This window comes from Poecilia reticulata, chromosome 5 (assembly GCF_904066995.2).
Source record: "Poecilia reticulata chromosome 5, P_reticulata-male-v2, whole genome shotgun sequence".
NCBI classification, from domain to species: domain Eukaryota; kingdom Metazoa; phylum Chordata; class Actinopteri; order Cyprinodontiformes; family Poeciliidae; genus Poecilia; species Poecilia reticulata.
In genome coordinates this window covers 21,937,197-21,952,579 of record NC_088834.1, presented here as the reverse complement: position 1 = coordinate 21,952,579, position 15,383 = coordinate 21,937,197, and the positions used below count along the sequence as shown (strand labels likewise).

Below are 15,383 nucleotides of genomic sequence, written 5' to 3'. Positions count from 1 at the left end.
CTGTGCAGCCAGCTTTTTCATGTAGGGGTCAATCTCATCTAAAATGTTGAAGCCTTGCTTGAACAAAGTGTACTGGGCTCTCATGAAGGACAGCATCTTAAGGAAGCATGGGAAGAAAACTAAACAGTCACAAAATGATGTTCAAAACCAAAGAAAGGACACATGCTGATCATCTGCAAATGTCTCAGAGTGTGAGTTACTTACTGCATCAAGGATTTCAAACTTCTTCTTAGCTTGAAGGACATTAATCTACACAAAAACAGCAGCAACAAAAAGCAGATTTAGATCCTAATCTGAGAACAACACAGGTGATCTGATCTGATTTGTTGGGCCAGACACACAAGCCTCAGCAGCCGTGGAGTGTGAGTGCCCCCTACTGGACAATACTGAAAACATGATCTGCAGAGTCTCACCTGCAGCACATAGTCCAGGGCGAGGTGCCTGAAGGCTTTGCGGCTGAGGATGAGCGCCTGCGTGGCCTCCTCTGCTTCGTGCACCTTGTTCCTCGGTGCTTGAGCGTTCTTCACCTGAGCCAGCTCCATGTCCTCGCGCACGCGGTCAAACTGCTTCTTGGTGTCCTTGAACTTACGGATGTCTCTGAGGCAGACGCAGCACAAGCATCCCAAGTACAACTTTAAAACTATAGACACTATAGCTTTGTTGACCAAGTTCGTTTGCACAAATAAGGAATTTGACTATGATTGACAAGCACTTACAGATGCAGAGTACAGATATCAAAGTTTTTTTATTGACAAGAAAGAAAAAAAAAGGTTTGATGTGCAAAATGTTTATTTTGTTACACAGCAGAGTAGGTGACTATTCTGGCTGTAAAGTGTCTATTGTGTTTATCAGACAGACAGCCTGACAGTTGTTTTGTGCAAATACCTTTTTTATTTTTATTTTTTGCCATGTCATAATTACAAATATGAGGCACTTGATTAGGAGTGCAAAGTGAATAAATATGATGTATAGTTTTCAGAATTTACAAATAAAATCAATTGGGAATAATGGGCTGCATACTTAAAAATGTTGTGATTTAGTAGAGCTCAGAACAGCACTGATTATGTACAACGATGACAATAAACTCCTTGCAAGGCATATGCAGATGTGGTTTGAAAATAAAGAAAAACTATGATTTAAGAGAAAAAGGTCAGGACAAATATCTAAAACAGATGTACTTCAGTTAGAGGGATTCATGTGTGGACTAATTGTTGTGAGGAGTTAAAAATGTATGTATAAAAACGTGATGTTAGGTGGAATCCAATCTGCATTTTGTGTTCTTGCCATTGACAGGAATTTAAATATCATTAATCTATTTCTGTATTAGTTTTGTCTTTTTTTCCCCATTAGTTTTTTTTAAACGTGTGTACGGAAAAGTTAAAATGACCAAAAATAAATACATGATACAATTTAAAACCTTTTATTTTTTTTAATTAGACACTTCTTTGTCTTGCTCTGTTACATAAAATCCCAAGGAAAATGTGTGACCTTTGTGGCTTTAATGTGTTAAAATCTGAGACATTTTCAAACAACCACGAACAAAGCGTCTCCGCAAGGAGACAGCTGGGTTACTCACTCCTTAATGAAGGTATGAAGCTGCTGCTTGATCGACCTCTGAGCCTGGTCAAACAAAATCTGTACGCCGACACAAACACAACAAGTCACATTAAAGCAGCAGATAAATATCTCACTTTACGTAGAGATTGGTGATTACGGCACATGAATTTGTAGTGGCTAGGTGTTACCACAAGATGGCACTAGAAAGCCTTTGAGAGCAGAAGATGCCACAGGGTGAGGCTGAGGAGGAAGGAGAGGCAGGACACATGTGCACAGACTCAGCTGCTGCATCAACAGATTTTTGGCCTCACATTTCCCTTCCTGTCAACCTTAGGATTTCCATTTCTCCTCCCACCGCGTTTTCTTCTTTTCCTTTTGTTTTCTTTCCGTCTTGACAAAAAACTATTTTCCCTCCATTGCTATTTGTTTCATGTGCAATAAAGCACCCAGCGGGTGATGGTGGACAAACAATACAGCCGCATTAGGAACGAGATTTGACTGAAATTGCGATTGCATCATAATCGCACACAACAATCAACAATCAATTCTTTTGGGATGGGATTAAACCCTATGGAGAGAACCATTATTTACCCTGGACATACGCGTTGCAGATTACAGGCTTAGTTTATGTGTAAGCCTCCATCCACATAATGACCCCGCAGCCACCCGGTGACATCAAGGAATCAGGTCGTGCAACATAAATAGGTTTCTGGATGTGAGAGGTCATGCATTTCCAAACAGGGTCTCTTTAGCTCTTTGTGGAAATATTTAAAAAAAGCAGAATTTCCCTCCAAAGTTAACTTCTGCCAATCCACAGTTACGTCCTACATATTGATCAACGTGTAACATTTTCCAGCTAGGAGAAATGTGGAAAAAACTAATATTGGGATGACAATAACAGCCACAATGCAAAAGGAACAAAACAGACTAAACATCTTTGTAGTCTTAAGGAAACTTAGTGAAGCTAATTGGGGGGAAAAATGGCTCCAATTTACAAGAGAGCATGATGATTATGATGTGGATCTACGGAAAAAGGTCTGCAATCTAAAATGTAAACACCATGGCCTGCCTCTTCATCTGTTCAATCCTGGCTTTGTGTTTCTAAACATTTGTTGAACAAGATGTACAAAGAGACAAACTGTGAAAAGCAGCCAAAGGACATATTTATTGTCTCTCTGTCCTTCAGTCTCACTCTACCATGACTCCATTAATGAAGAAGACGAGGTGTTAGGCTGGAGGACTGGGACACATTTACTGAAGAGGAATGTGAGAAAGTCGTTAAGGGGAAAGAGAAAAACAAGAGCTGGGAAGAGGATCAATTAAAAACTAACACCATCTATAGAAAATCAGTGTTTTCTGAAAGCGGTCCGTGAGACAGCAGCCGGGCAGCACAGCGCACACCTGAACAGTAGAATGCATAAAAAATGGTTAAACTGGACTTATGATTAAAAAAAAACACACAAGATCTCATCAGCCTGATCAGTTCAACAGTTTCCTTAAGACTACAAAAGCTCAAAGAGGCTTAAAAAGCCAGAGAAGAAGAGATATGAATAAAGATTACAGGAATAGAGATAAATTACTGAGAAATATGAAGGGATCAACAGTTTATTTTGTACTTCATGTTGCACGTGATTCACTGCTCTCCGAACACAGCTGGGAGGTATTCTCTTAGTAAGAAATTGTTCTTGTGAAAGCCCCTCTTACTGATTTAACCAGCATGCAGCAAAGAGCAGCCGTTTGATCTGCTCTTTATTCCTTCGTGTGCCATGCAAAACCAAGAGTTTTAAGTGGAAATTCCACTCAAAACTGACACCACAAAGGGAAACGACAGATTAAATACGAAGTGATACAACCAGACTGGAATGTCATTCAGATTTAGAGAGGCATAGTTTTGTGTGAGGTCAAAGAACGACACTGGAGTTTGAAGAGGGGAAGGATGGGGCTGTTTTTCGTGGTTTCTGGTCTAGCAACATCACAAGAGCCTCCAGTGCAGCAACACGAACATGCAACAAGGCAGAGGTGGAATGTACCAACACGGCTTCTAGAGGTCAATCTTCACTTAACGTTTTAGTCCCATCCAGCGCTGCTTACCTACGCATGCATGGCTGGATTGAACATGCAAACTCTATGCAGAAAAGACTCCCAGCAGGAGTTTGAACCCAGGACATTCTCGCTCGTAAAACTGTGCCACTGTTCAGCTGAGTTATTACTTTAACCTTCAAATACATGCAAATAACTTTCCTCTGCTTTGTTTAGCAAATAATGTCGTACAAAGACTAACCAGAGAGTACAAATGTCCTCAGGAAGCCACTTTAAACATCCTAATACTGAAATGATTAAAGGAACTTTTTAAAGTAATGTCCCAGTTACTTTGTAATTATCTAGTAACTTTGTAGAAGGTTACGTGATTTACGTTGGCTAATTCCTCCAAAAAGAGTTTTTGATGCTTTCTGGTCATCAGTGATTTCCTGATTGCACAATAAAGAAATTTTTTTTCTTATTTTTTTTAGAGGAGATTGGTCTCTGACACGGCAAGACAATCAGACCCACCATACTGTGAGCTTATTTTGCATTTACAAAATAAGCTTTTTGTAAAGACAAAAAGCTTATTTTGTCTTTTTTTTTTTTAAAGAAGGAAGCAGCAAACCATGTTTATGTTCCTGTTGAGATCCCAACAGGAGTTTTTGAAATGTCATGACATCAAGGTCTGATTTATCTCAGCAGATTCCAATTACACTTAGTCATAAAGAAGAACCGCTCTGGTGTCATGCCGGTAAAACTGTGATTTCTGTTAAACATGAACACAAGAACCAACAAAAAATAAAGAAGTGGGAAGTTTGATTGTGTGTGATGCCTGTGTGTTGAGCCCTAAAGGGGAGCCGGATTACAGAAAGATGTTGGAAAGATTCGGGCATGTGGGGGCACCTCTCCTCCCCCTCTCGCCTGTGGCAACAACGGTGTGGGGTTTCTGTGAGTGTGTGAGTGTGTGTGTGTGTGTGTGTGTGTGTGTGTGTGTGTGTGTGTGTGTGTGTGTGTGTGTGTGCGTGTGTGTGTGTGTGTGTGTGTGTGTGTGTGTGTGTGTGTGTGTGTGTGTGTGTGCGTGTGTGTGTGTGTGTGTGTGTGTGTGCGGGGGTGTGCGTGCGTGTGTAAAACTGTCTTACCGTTTGATAGTTGACAATCTCCTGGAGGCTTTCTCCACACTTTTCAAGGCATTCCTGCAATATTGCCAACACACAAATGTGATTATACTCCCTTTTCTGTGCAGAGCGTTGTTTTCCCGACAGATTTTAGATCTGCTCTTTGGACAAGTCGGCGCTAAGACTCACTGATTTGAGTTTTTGGTTTCTTTTATCTCCCTAAGGGACACTTACACTGACATGAGAAGCAGCCTGAATGTTTTAATAAAAAAGCAACAGGCTTTGCGTAAACATTTGGGTCCATCTGTGGTCACCTCTCTCATCACCAGAACGGCTGGATACGTCCAAGTCTGGACAAAACTGTTTATCCAACCTTACAATCATTTTTAATGTTGGGGAATCTCAGGAATGCACTTCCAGAGATAGATGGGGAAAACTCTCAGATTTTTTTTTTTTGTGTGTGTGTCAGCCTGTACTCACTGATATCATCTCCTCCTTCTTGCACTGGTGGGACAAATCTCTGATGCCATTCACAAAGAGTTTATTGGCGCTGACGTAGACCCTGCCGGCCTCGATCATCCCGCTGCACAGCTTCACCAGCTAACATGATAAAAGAAAAAGGAAAGAATCAGTACAGCAGCCCGTTTAATCAGTCACATGTTTCAAACAATGCGCTCCGAGGGTAATAATAGCCACGGCGATGATGTAAATCAGACAAGGCCTGAAATAATCACTCATCACATGAGAGGATGCTCACATGAAAGAAGAATTGCTCTCTTTGCTTGCGAGCTGCTAAAGACTGGTGAAATTATAATGAGAATATTTAAATAAAAGCAAGAATTAAACAGATCAAAAAAGATGAAATGATTAGAAGACAAAAATGACATGACAAAGCATCAACACTTGCATCATAAGTCACAAATCTCTAAACGATAATTAAGATAAAACAAATACGCGTTTTAATATTCTTATAGGTGACTTTCAATATGCAGTTTGTGGCATATTGATCAAGGGAAGTAGTGATGGCATGATGTTTTATCTTGATTTTTTTCACTTTAATGCCAAGATTGTTAATTGTTGTTTCTTTTTGTTGTTGTTTCCAACAAGGCTTTTGTAGTTTCTTTTATATAAATCTTTAAAAGTCATATTAGAGCTACCATATTTTAAAGAAAGCATTTCACATTTTGCTACTTTACATTCAAAGTTTTGGACAGACCAAAAAATAAAGAACTAGAAAGAAACTGATACATGACTCTTTTTTTGTTGTTTTTTTTTACAAACAAAAATATGAAAAGTGTGCTATTCAAAAATACTACAGAACTACATCTTACTACAGCTACAAGTTAAGGAGTGACATGTTTATTTTTTTTCCTGCAAATTAGCTTCAGCTCAGTCAGATCGGTGGGAAAGCCTCAGATCAATTTTTAAGTCTCTACGGATCCTCAGCTGGATTAAAGTCTAAACTTTGACTGGGCCATGACAAAACCCGTAAATACACTTCGAGCTAAGCTATTTCAGGGAAGCCCTGACTGTGTGCTTTGGGCTGCTGGAAGGTTAACCTCATATAGTTTTTTGCAGCCTGTAGAGGTTTTTCTTACAGGACTCTCCATCACCAGCCTCACTGTCAATGCTAAAGAAAAGTAAGCGGCAGCACGATGTTGCCACCACCCTGTGCTACTAAAACATTTTTCATGTCAAATCAATGGTCCTATTTGACCTGGGCAACTATTCTTCTTCCATTTTTAAGTTACGGATTCGTAGAGGTCTGTGAGAAGTTTAGCAACTGGTAGCCTGTAGTCCCATGACGCAGGTTGTCTTACGGGAGCTCATGGTTGCAGGACATCAGGCAGATTACGTGGTGTCTCATGAAAGCTGAGCATTTAGGACATACTGCATGATCTGCTGCTATCATGGGAGCAAATAGATTTTTAGATAATGAAACTAGAATAAAAGCCACTGTGTGGCTTTTATTCTAGTTTCAGTGGCATTTATTCAACTGTATATGGAAAGGAAGAGAGAAAAGGGTTGAGATGCAGAAAATAGTCCTGGACCGAGAATCGAACCAGGGACAATCGCCTTGAGGGCTGCAGCCTCAGTGCATGGTGCGCCTGCTTGAGCCATGTGGCGCCCAACCACAGCAAGTTTTTAGATGAGCAATACATGGAAAAAAATGTTTCTGGAACTGGAGTAAACTCCAAGCAAAGCAGGGTTCATCATTTTCGTTTTATTGTTTCATACACTCCAATTTTCTGTCTCTCTCTAATGAAATGCAACATTAATTAAAAATTATTTTTGGATGAGAATTAAAATGAAAAAAAGAAGACATATGCAACTAACTACACTTAAGAGCAAGCCAAAGTAGGTTTAGCAATGGCACAGCCAGAAGACAAGTTTCATACAAATGCAACCCAAATTAGAAAGTTGGAAAGCAAACATGGATGTGATTTACTGCTGGATCATCATTTTTGATGCCTAAAAAAGCTTGTTTTATACAACAAGAAGCAGGCACGATGGTAGCTTCCCTTTTAAACACCACATGAGGAAGCAACTACTACACCTCCCCACTTAAGAGGTAACATGATAAGCTCCAGAGTGGTAAGTTGTCATTAGCAGCACACTGATGCAGCTGTGCATAAAGCAGCATCAGAGCATTTGAGTACGAGAGAGTCTGTTGATGCATGGAGGGCGTGCAGTAAACCTTTAATTATCTCATTTACAGCAGAAGTTCCCAAGGTTGTAGCTATACGAGTGTGGTTTTCTGGGAGGCTGGCATCAGAACACCGGCTGTGTGAATGATTGCTGCTAAAATGAGCTGCTGGGATGAATGTGTGTGTGTGTATGTGTGTGTTTCTGACATGTAAAGAGGGCAGTGTAGAAAAAGTCACTGTCCAAAAAAATCTGCATTTAAATTCACGTGTGCAGAGCTGAGAGTTTTCCTGAAGCAGCAGAAAATGTGAAGGAGCGTGGCACATGCTGACCCCTCCAGGCCTGCAGTGGCATGAAGTGTATGTAAACACATTGACATATATGTGAGTCTGATGTAATTGTGTGGTGTACCAAGCCTCCAGCCTGCAAGCAAGGTCATTAGATGTACAGTAAATGTGTTTGGAGGACCAAAACAGCCAGAGCAATGCAAAATCTCTGCAGAGGAGTGAGCTTTTAAATTGGCAGTGCAAAGATTTTGCCTTGTTTTAACAAGGCAAAATATTTGCATTGTCTTTAGACAATCTGCAGCAGTTTCAGAGTTTTGTGGTTGTCTATGATAAGGAAACCAATTCATGACCCAATGCAAGTCCTCGGTTTAATCACCTTTTTTGGTTATTGCAAAACACTTTTTTTTGGCACTTTCTTAGGAACTATCAGCTTTCCTGAATCTTGGTAACGTTATCCACTAAAGCCCATCAGTACTGTCTGAGCAGCACAGCAACATGGGCTGGCTGAACAAATAAGCAAATCACTTTGATTCAAAACCTCTTCAATCTCTCTACTCTGACCTTTTTTCATCTTTCAGTGAAGCTTAGTCAGGGATCAGAGTTCAGCTGGCGGTCCTGACCTGTCGGCTGGAGGAATAATCCATCAAAGAGCTTCTATTTTCTTTATGGGGTAGTTAATTTAAAATGTTAGATTATGAACCTGAATTCTGGTGTGCAATAACTATCTGTTCTGATTTGCCCATGCTTGTGGTCTGTACCAACAGCTTAAAACAAAAAAAATGTGGTTGTTGTTTGCAATACAAACACTCTCAAAACATCAGACTTCACAGACAATCCCAAACAAATACATTGTTTCTAGGGAACTATATTTTAATGCTACCGTATTTTATATTTAACAAACACTAATGATCAAAAAAAAAAAAAAAAACCTGTTGCGTCATTGCTTTTGGGAACCATCTTTTATCTTAATTACAGGCAGCACTTTATGCTACGGAACATAAAGCTTCCTCTGTGCCATTAATCGGTGTTTGTTCTTGGCATTTGTACTGTGTACACGGTTCTGTGTGCGTGCCTTCATGTGCAAAATATGAAAGACAGAAACATCCTCACACGAAGACAAAATGTTTTCAGTTCAATGGTCCGTACCTTGTCCAGCTTCGCCTCGATTTCCACCACGTCTGTCTCCACATCATCGATTCCAGCCCTGCAGGGGGAAGACACAAAGACACTCGGTTAATCAGATCTGCTTTCTCTCTTTCTGACAAAAGAATAACCTGAGAGACAGACATTCTGGATTCCTGAGAGAGGAATCCATAGATTATTTGGGACGGATTCTCGGATAAGCAGCAAAACACAATATTCCGTATTGTTCCAATTACTCGTAGTTTACTGGAAAAGTATTCACACCATTTTTCATTTTTGTAGGATTGTATGTTAAAGACCAACACAATGCAGTTGATAATTATGAAGTGGAGGGAAAATGATACATGGGTGTGAACTTTCTGCAAGTAAAAATATAAAAAGTGTGTAAGGCATTTTTATCCACCCCTCTTTCCAACGAAATTCATTCAGGAATATCACTTTTCAAGTCTTTCCACAGATTCTTAATCAGATTAAATGTTGGACTTTAAGCTTTTCTAACACTTGAATATGCTTTAATCAAACTATTCAAATGTAACTTTATGCTTAACATTGTTGTCGTCAACCTCAACCAAATATTTTGTAGGATGTTATTGGATTAAGCTCCAACAAGATGCAAACATGTCACATTTTACAGATTCTGATTTTTTTTTTTTATTAATTATGTATAATTTTCCTTCCACTACAATACTGTGTTGGTTGATTACATAAAATCCCAATAAAATGCAATGCAGTTTCTCACAGAAACCTGAAAAAATAAAGAGTGCAACGGATGTGAGGATGTTGCGAGGGACTGTATATAGAGGTATAGAAAAGTTTTAAAACTTTGTGTCTTTGGAACAGGAAAGAAACAGAGGGCTGTCCTGCTGCCGTGCGCTGTAATGTAACGCTGTGTGCTCAGAGCATCAATGTCTGTGGTTTAGCTTCCTGCACATTAAGCTGCAATCAGCCACCAGACATCGCAGCCTCTCAGGTTTGAGCATTAATCCTGATGTTTAGATCGACAGCGGCATCACTCTGGAAGATTAGTGGCCACGGCAGAGCAGTAAAGGAAAAAAACTAAAAAATCAATGAATGACATCATGCAGAGACGTCTGCACCGATAAAGCTAATAAAGCACTCAGCAGCAACGCAGACGGGTTCATCGTCACCTTCAGACATTTTGCAGAATTTAATAAAAAGCAACAAAATTACGGTAAGTAAGTTACCCTTTCTACTACTGTTAGTTTTCATTTCTCTGTTTATTCAGTCTGAGGATAATGAGACTTGAAGGCCTTCAGCAGGAGTGTGTCAGGTGGTTTTGGAGGGCGATCAGCCTTAACCATCCTTCCCCTCAGGGTCTTCTCCCATTAGTGCAGAAGTACACAAACACACACTCATCCATGACCACACACACGCAGGGTCAGCTGTTATGGCTACCTCTCTCTAAGTGGGTCACAGAGGCTGCTCATAAGGTCGTCTTTCTATATCACATTTTCATTTTTATTTGTCTGACGCCACCCTACGCTGAAAGGCAAAACAAGGTTCAAAAGTGATCCTGTGGAGGAAAATACCGCAGAACAACTCCTATTAAATTTATGTAACTCATGCCAGCATTTCTATTCTTCAACTTCAGTTGTTCCTGCCAAGGAACCAGCATCACGCCCCTAAATCTGTTGTAACTTGCCAACCATACACCTCGGGGAGTCGGTGATCTCATCATCCAGTCCCAACCCCACCCTGATCCCGACTCGTTTACAGCTGATCCAGTGCGTCAGCTGTGAAAACGCGGTCTACAGATGGGGAAAGATATGGCCAATAGCACCTGCCAACCTAGTTTATTTTCCAAAGGTCATAACTCTGCCGTTGCCATTTTTACCCAGCGGCAGGGCAAAGGGTGATGTGGGAGGGGCTAACGGAGATCTGTTCTCACCTGCTCCACAGAACGGCATTCCTGAAATGCTTACAAGCTCCAGTGGTTCAAGATAGGGCAAAGAAATTTTCATTTTTTACTTTTTCTTGAGTTCGTTGCCACTTATCTTGTTTTAAGACAATGTGTGGATTGTATAGAGGTTTCCTTTTAGCATCACAACATGCTATGTGAATTATTTTAAAGAACAACCGAAGATAAAACACAACAGTGCTCCGTCTGTGGATCCGCCAAGGGAAAATTTACAGGTTCCCACTGATCTGCACTGTGACATTTTTTTCTCTTGTTCATGTTCACAGCAATGTTGTAAATCCACGAATCTTTCTCAGCCACACCCACTCCACCTAAATAATGACAACAGCATGATGAAACTCCTGAAATTCCTTGATGGCTTCATTATTTAGTTCTGGTGCGTCGACCAGAGCTTTTGGGACCAATTTCAGATTCTGAAAGGCTGTGAACTGTGAGCCGATTACAGCCGATTTCAATTTTTCTGTCCGTGCAATGGACAGACGTGATGCGTTTCTGTTAATTATTGTAAAACTACATCTGTAGAAGCAAAACTGAGTAGAAATGAATTATAGTAAAGAATATCTCCATTAGTCTTCTACAAGAGATCTGTTTTTCCTCAGTACCAAAACAAGAAAAACATGATTAGAAGTAATAGTTCAAATTATCAGCAGCATCTAATTGCATTAAGTAAGGTTAGCATTAATAACCGTCTCTTTGTGTAGAGATCTTTGGTAAACCCTACAAAAAAATGCTCATTTTTGTCATAGCAGACTTATACTGAAAAGTTTAAAGGACAAAGTCAAAAACTACACAGCAACATGTTCACAGTGTTCTTGTTATCTGCTGACCTTTCCTTCCCTTTTAACCTTAAGTTGCCGCATGAACTAACAGCCAATACCTGCGTTGAAAATAGTTGGCCAGCTTGTAGCAGCTTTTGTACTCTGAATTAATATTCAAGCACCTTCTGTGCTGAAAACATTAAGCTGGGTATTCTTCCTGTAGAAACAACTTCCCCACTGAAGAGTGTTGCCATCAGCCCTACATGTTAATGCTTTTGTTTCAAAGCTGCAGACACTCAAGCCTCCTGCTGGCTGCCACCCGGCTCGCCCTGCTCCCGACTTAGACTGCAAGTACTATAAAGAAAAGGTTATTTATATATTCAAAGTTGTGATTGGACATGTACATCTTAATAAATTAAATTAAAAAGATATAGAATAGCTCCTTTGTTCTTTTATCTTCAACAGAAAAGGATTTCACACACCCACTCTAGGCACAGCTTCATCCTGTTCACGGCATAGATACAGGACTGAGTACAGAAAGATTCACTTTAGGAGAAAAACGGTTCTCTCATTTATCACTCCTTTAATAAGAGACCTGGGTGAGTTTGACTAGAACTGCTCAAAATGTAAAGCTTAAGTGTTTTGTTGTAAATGGTAAACGGGCAGAACTTATATAATGTTGCATCATGTTTAAAACATTTTTGCTATTGTTGGTTTGCTGCATCTGTCTATGGTAGGTTAACACATAAAGTGCTGTGAAAAATGATCCCTTTTGGGGATAATAAAGTCCAAGTCTGAGTCAGTAGCAACTTCTTCATTGAAGAGGGATGCTGATAGTGCAAGCTTTATAATTTAGATGTTCTAGGTTCGCTCATCAGAAAGCAGATTTGACTTTTATGTAAATTTCTCTGTGAGCATCATAAAAAAAAGAAAATGCTTAGATTTTTTTGTTTACAATGTAGTTAATCCCCAATCAGAGCCAGTCTAGCGTAACATCACCCACTTCTAGTAACCAGCTGATTTCTCAGTAAATCCCGTGTTTTGGAGCACCACCCATTACATCACAAGGGGCTCTACCAACTTTATCAAGCTCTGCTTTGCTCCCGATCTCTGTACCAGCTGCAGCAGCATCCCCTTCACCATTAAATCACTCAGAACCCAGTACCGTCCCATCAAGCAGCTGTTCAATCTCGGGTACAGGCCCATTACAAGCTCGCAGTGTCTCAGGCAGCACCGACTGCCAATGAACATAGACTCGGATTTGATGACAAGGATCGCAGACAACACTTGATGCAGCTGCAGCCAAAACAGTATTGATCTGAGCTTTTAGCTTCAGCACAAGATGACTGCGCTTACTTGTGCTTTTTGCAGATAAGTTACAAACTTCAGTGTTTTCTTGAAACATTAGATACGTCCACGACGACACTGCTACACACCTACAAGATACGCAAATTGATTGTCCCCGTTTGGCATTTTAATAAATGAGATGCATTATCACTTTTTTTTTTCACTAACTGAGTGGGATTAAAGTGAAATGGAGTAAAACTCGATCTTAAAGAGGATTACGGGTCATAACAACATGCTTCCTGTGACTTTGGGTTTAAACACTGAACAAGTGGCTCAAAGCAGCTCTGTGGATGATGAGGATGATGATGCTGGCCACTCAGAGATGGGGGATGGGCCCGAATGCACCACCAGCATTAGCGTAGCGTACGTCGTCTGAGGTCTGACATTGCTAATGTGGAGGGGGGAAGGGAAGCCACACGTGCACCGGCTACACGTGTCCCCCCCTCCCCTCCCTTCAGCACACACACGACTTCTGTCCACAACAGAGTAGTGAGTCCAAGGCTCTCCTCCGCTCGGATGATGAACCGTAGCATGAAGCATGCAGAGTTTTTTGTCTTGCGTCTCTTCACACACATGAAAACAGAGAGGAAATCTTAACCTTTAGTGTCTTCAAGACTGAATCTGCCATGCATCCACATCTGCATCACTTCAAGCACAATGGCAGAAAAGACTGGAATGTTCTGATGTGCCAAGCAAAATTAAAGAAGCTCAACTACTGGATATTGTTGAACATTAACCTAATATAGACAAAAATGTATAATAGGAATATTTAAACCCTATAATCAAACCCTGCTTAATAACTGCTAACCAACTTTTTGCACTGTTTGGAAGTCCTCCTTGTCATCATCATAACTTTTTTTTCGCCTTTGAAAGATTCCCCAGATTCAAGTTCAGATTCTGGATGGGCCACTGCAAAACAACAACATTACTACCAGTTAAACAAAACATGACGGTAAATGAAGAGATTAATTTAAGCCTAAATCTACCACGGCTTTCAATAATCTTGATCCTAACTCTAAGCAGGAGACATAAAAAACCATTCTACGACAGATTAATATCGATTTATATTAGGACGAGGAGTGACGACCCTTTGTGAGCATTAGAAAGCAAGCAGCCAGTGTTTTACAGGCATGTGGTTCACTAATATTTCAAAAATAAAGACAACAAAATTATGAAGCTGATACTTGGAAGTCTTTTTTTTTCTAAGATGGGAAATTTTAATAACCAAATCAATTTTACACGAAATGAGGAAAGAACGCAACGGAAACATTGTTATGCGTCGTGACAGTTACGATAAATCCACATTGTGCGCTTACTTCTGTTTTTCATCTGTAATAACAATCCACCTCCACCATCTGTATCAACTTCAAACATCCGAGACTCCATCTAGAAGGCTGACTGTTTCACTGACATGCAAGACGAGAATTCCTGACACTTGGAATAGTATTGTTCAACAAATATTGAGTATTAAATAGTAATTTAATAAAATAATAAAATAAAACTGCTACATTTAGCCCAGTATGTAGCTGTGCTAGCTCTTTAGTAAATAATGAGAATATTCAAGTTTTAAAAAGTGCCTGCAATCTGCTGGAGTGTTTCTTCTTGAGCAACAAATTTCTGGTCAAGAAAAAAATTTAAACAAACAAACAAAAAAATCAACCAAGGAACCACTTTGTCTGTCAATTCCACTTTCAGTCTTCTCAACATGCATGCTTCATTTTTCTCAGCAGCAGGTTCAAATGTTAATTACCGCAGCGCCTCTGGGAACCTGCACTCCAAACATGGCAAAGATACGTTTGTAAGCCGTCTCAGATGTTGACATGCATATTTTTCCCAACCTTCATTTAATCTGTCCTGTTGGCACATTGAGATCATCACTAAGCAACTCGGCAATGTTTTAAGGCTCACTCAAATCCCGAGTGGCTGTTTAAAGTTTCAGAGTACTTTGTTTTATCCTGTTCATATGTGGTCACTTAAATAACTCTGGTGTGAGATCTAGCACCTTGTAGTGTTTAATTAGATTATTTATTTTGACAGTGAAATTTAATGCACACGAGTGTTTCAGTCAATAATGTAAATATGCCACATTTAGCCACAAGGGTTATTTTTCACCTTCAGTTCCAGGCTTGTTATTGGTATAAAACAAGACTAAAATATAAAGCACATGATTGTTAAACAGCACAAGAACTAAAAAAAAAGTAAAAATCAGAGAATAAAAGCAAAACATCTGGTCAGCATGGTGGATGGAGTCTCTTTGTCTTCCAGACTGAAAATGATGACTGAGATTGATTTCCTCCCAAATTATCAACTGTGAATCGTTCTGCTTCCTGCAGACGTACCGAGCTTTCAGCAGCACCTTCTCATTAAAAATAGAATATGTGCTTTTGTCGTCCAGATTGCACACACACAGAGCGACATATGCATACGTCAAAATTTCCTCTCCCCGTACTTCAAGCCGTGGGCTCCATAGCAACCATTCATTGACCCCAATCTCCATGGCAACAGGCATCGCCATTACTCACGCCTTTTTTCCTGACTAATTTTCTCTTTGTCTGATCTGTCTGGAGTC

The 15,383-nt window shown here is 40.0% G+C and overlaps 1 protein-coding gene across 4 annotated transcripts in view; it reads right to left on the bottom strand.

Moving 5' to 3' along the window:
- The window catches only part of LOC103464920 (arf-GAP with coiled-coil, ANK repeat and PH domain-containing protein 3), a 56,338-nt gene that overhangs the window by 20,887 nt on the left and 20,068 nt on the right, over positions 1–15,383 (bottom strand). For all 4 annotated transcript variants that reach the window (XM_081607285.1, XM_008409330.3, XM_081607286.1 and 1 more), the window contains exons 2-8: positions 8,774–8,831; positions 5,175–5,294; positions 4,719–4,772; positions 1,577–1,635; positions 414–597; positions 205–249; positions 1–96 (exon numbers count right to left, since the gene is read on the bottom strand). In XM_081607285.1, coding sequence (XP_081463411.1) covers positions 1–96; positions 205–249; positions 414–597; positions 1,577–1,635; positions 4,719–4,772; positions 5,175–5,294; positions 8,774–8,831 — 616 coding nt within the window. The remainder of the gene's footprint in view (positions 97–204; positions 250–413; positions 598–1,576; positions 1,636–4,718; positions 4,773–5,174; positions 5,295–8,773; positions 8,832–15,383) is intronic.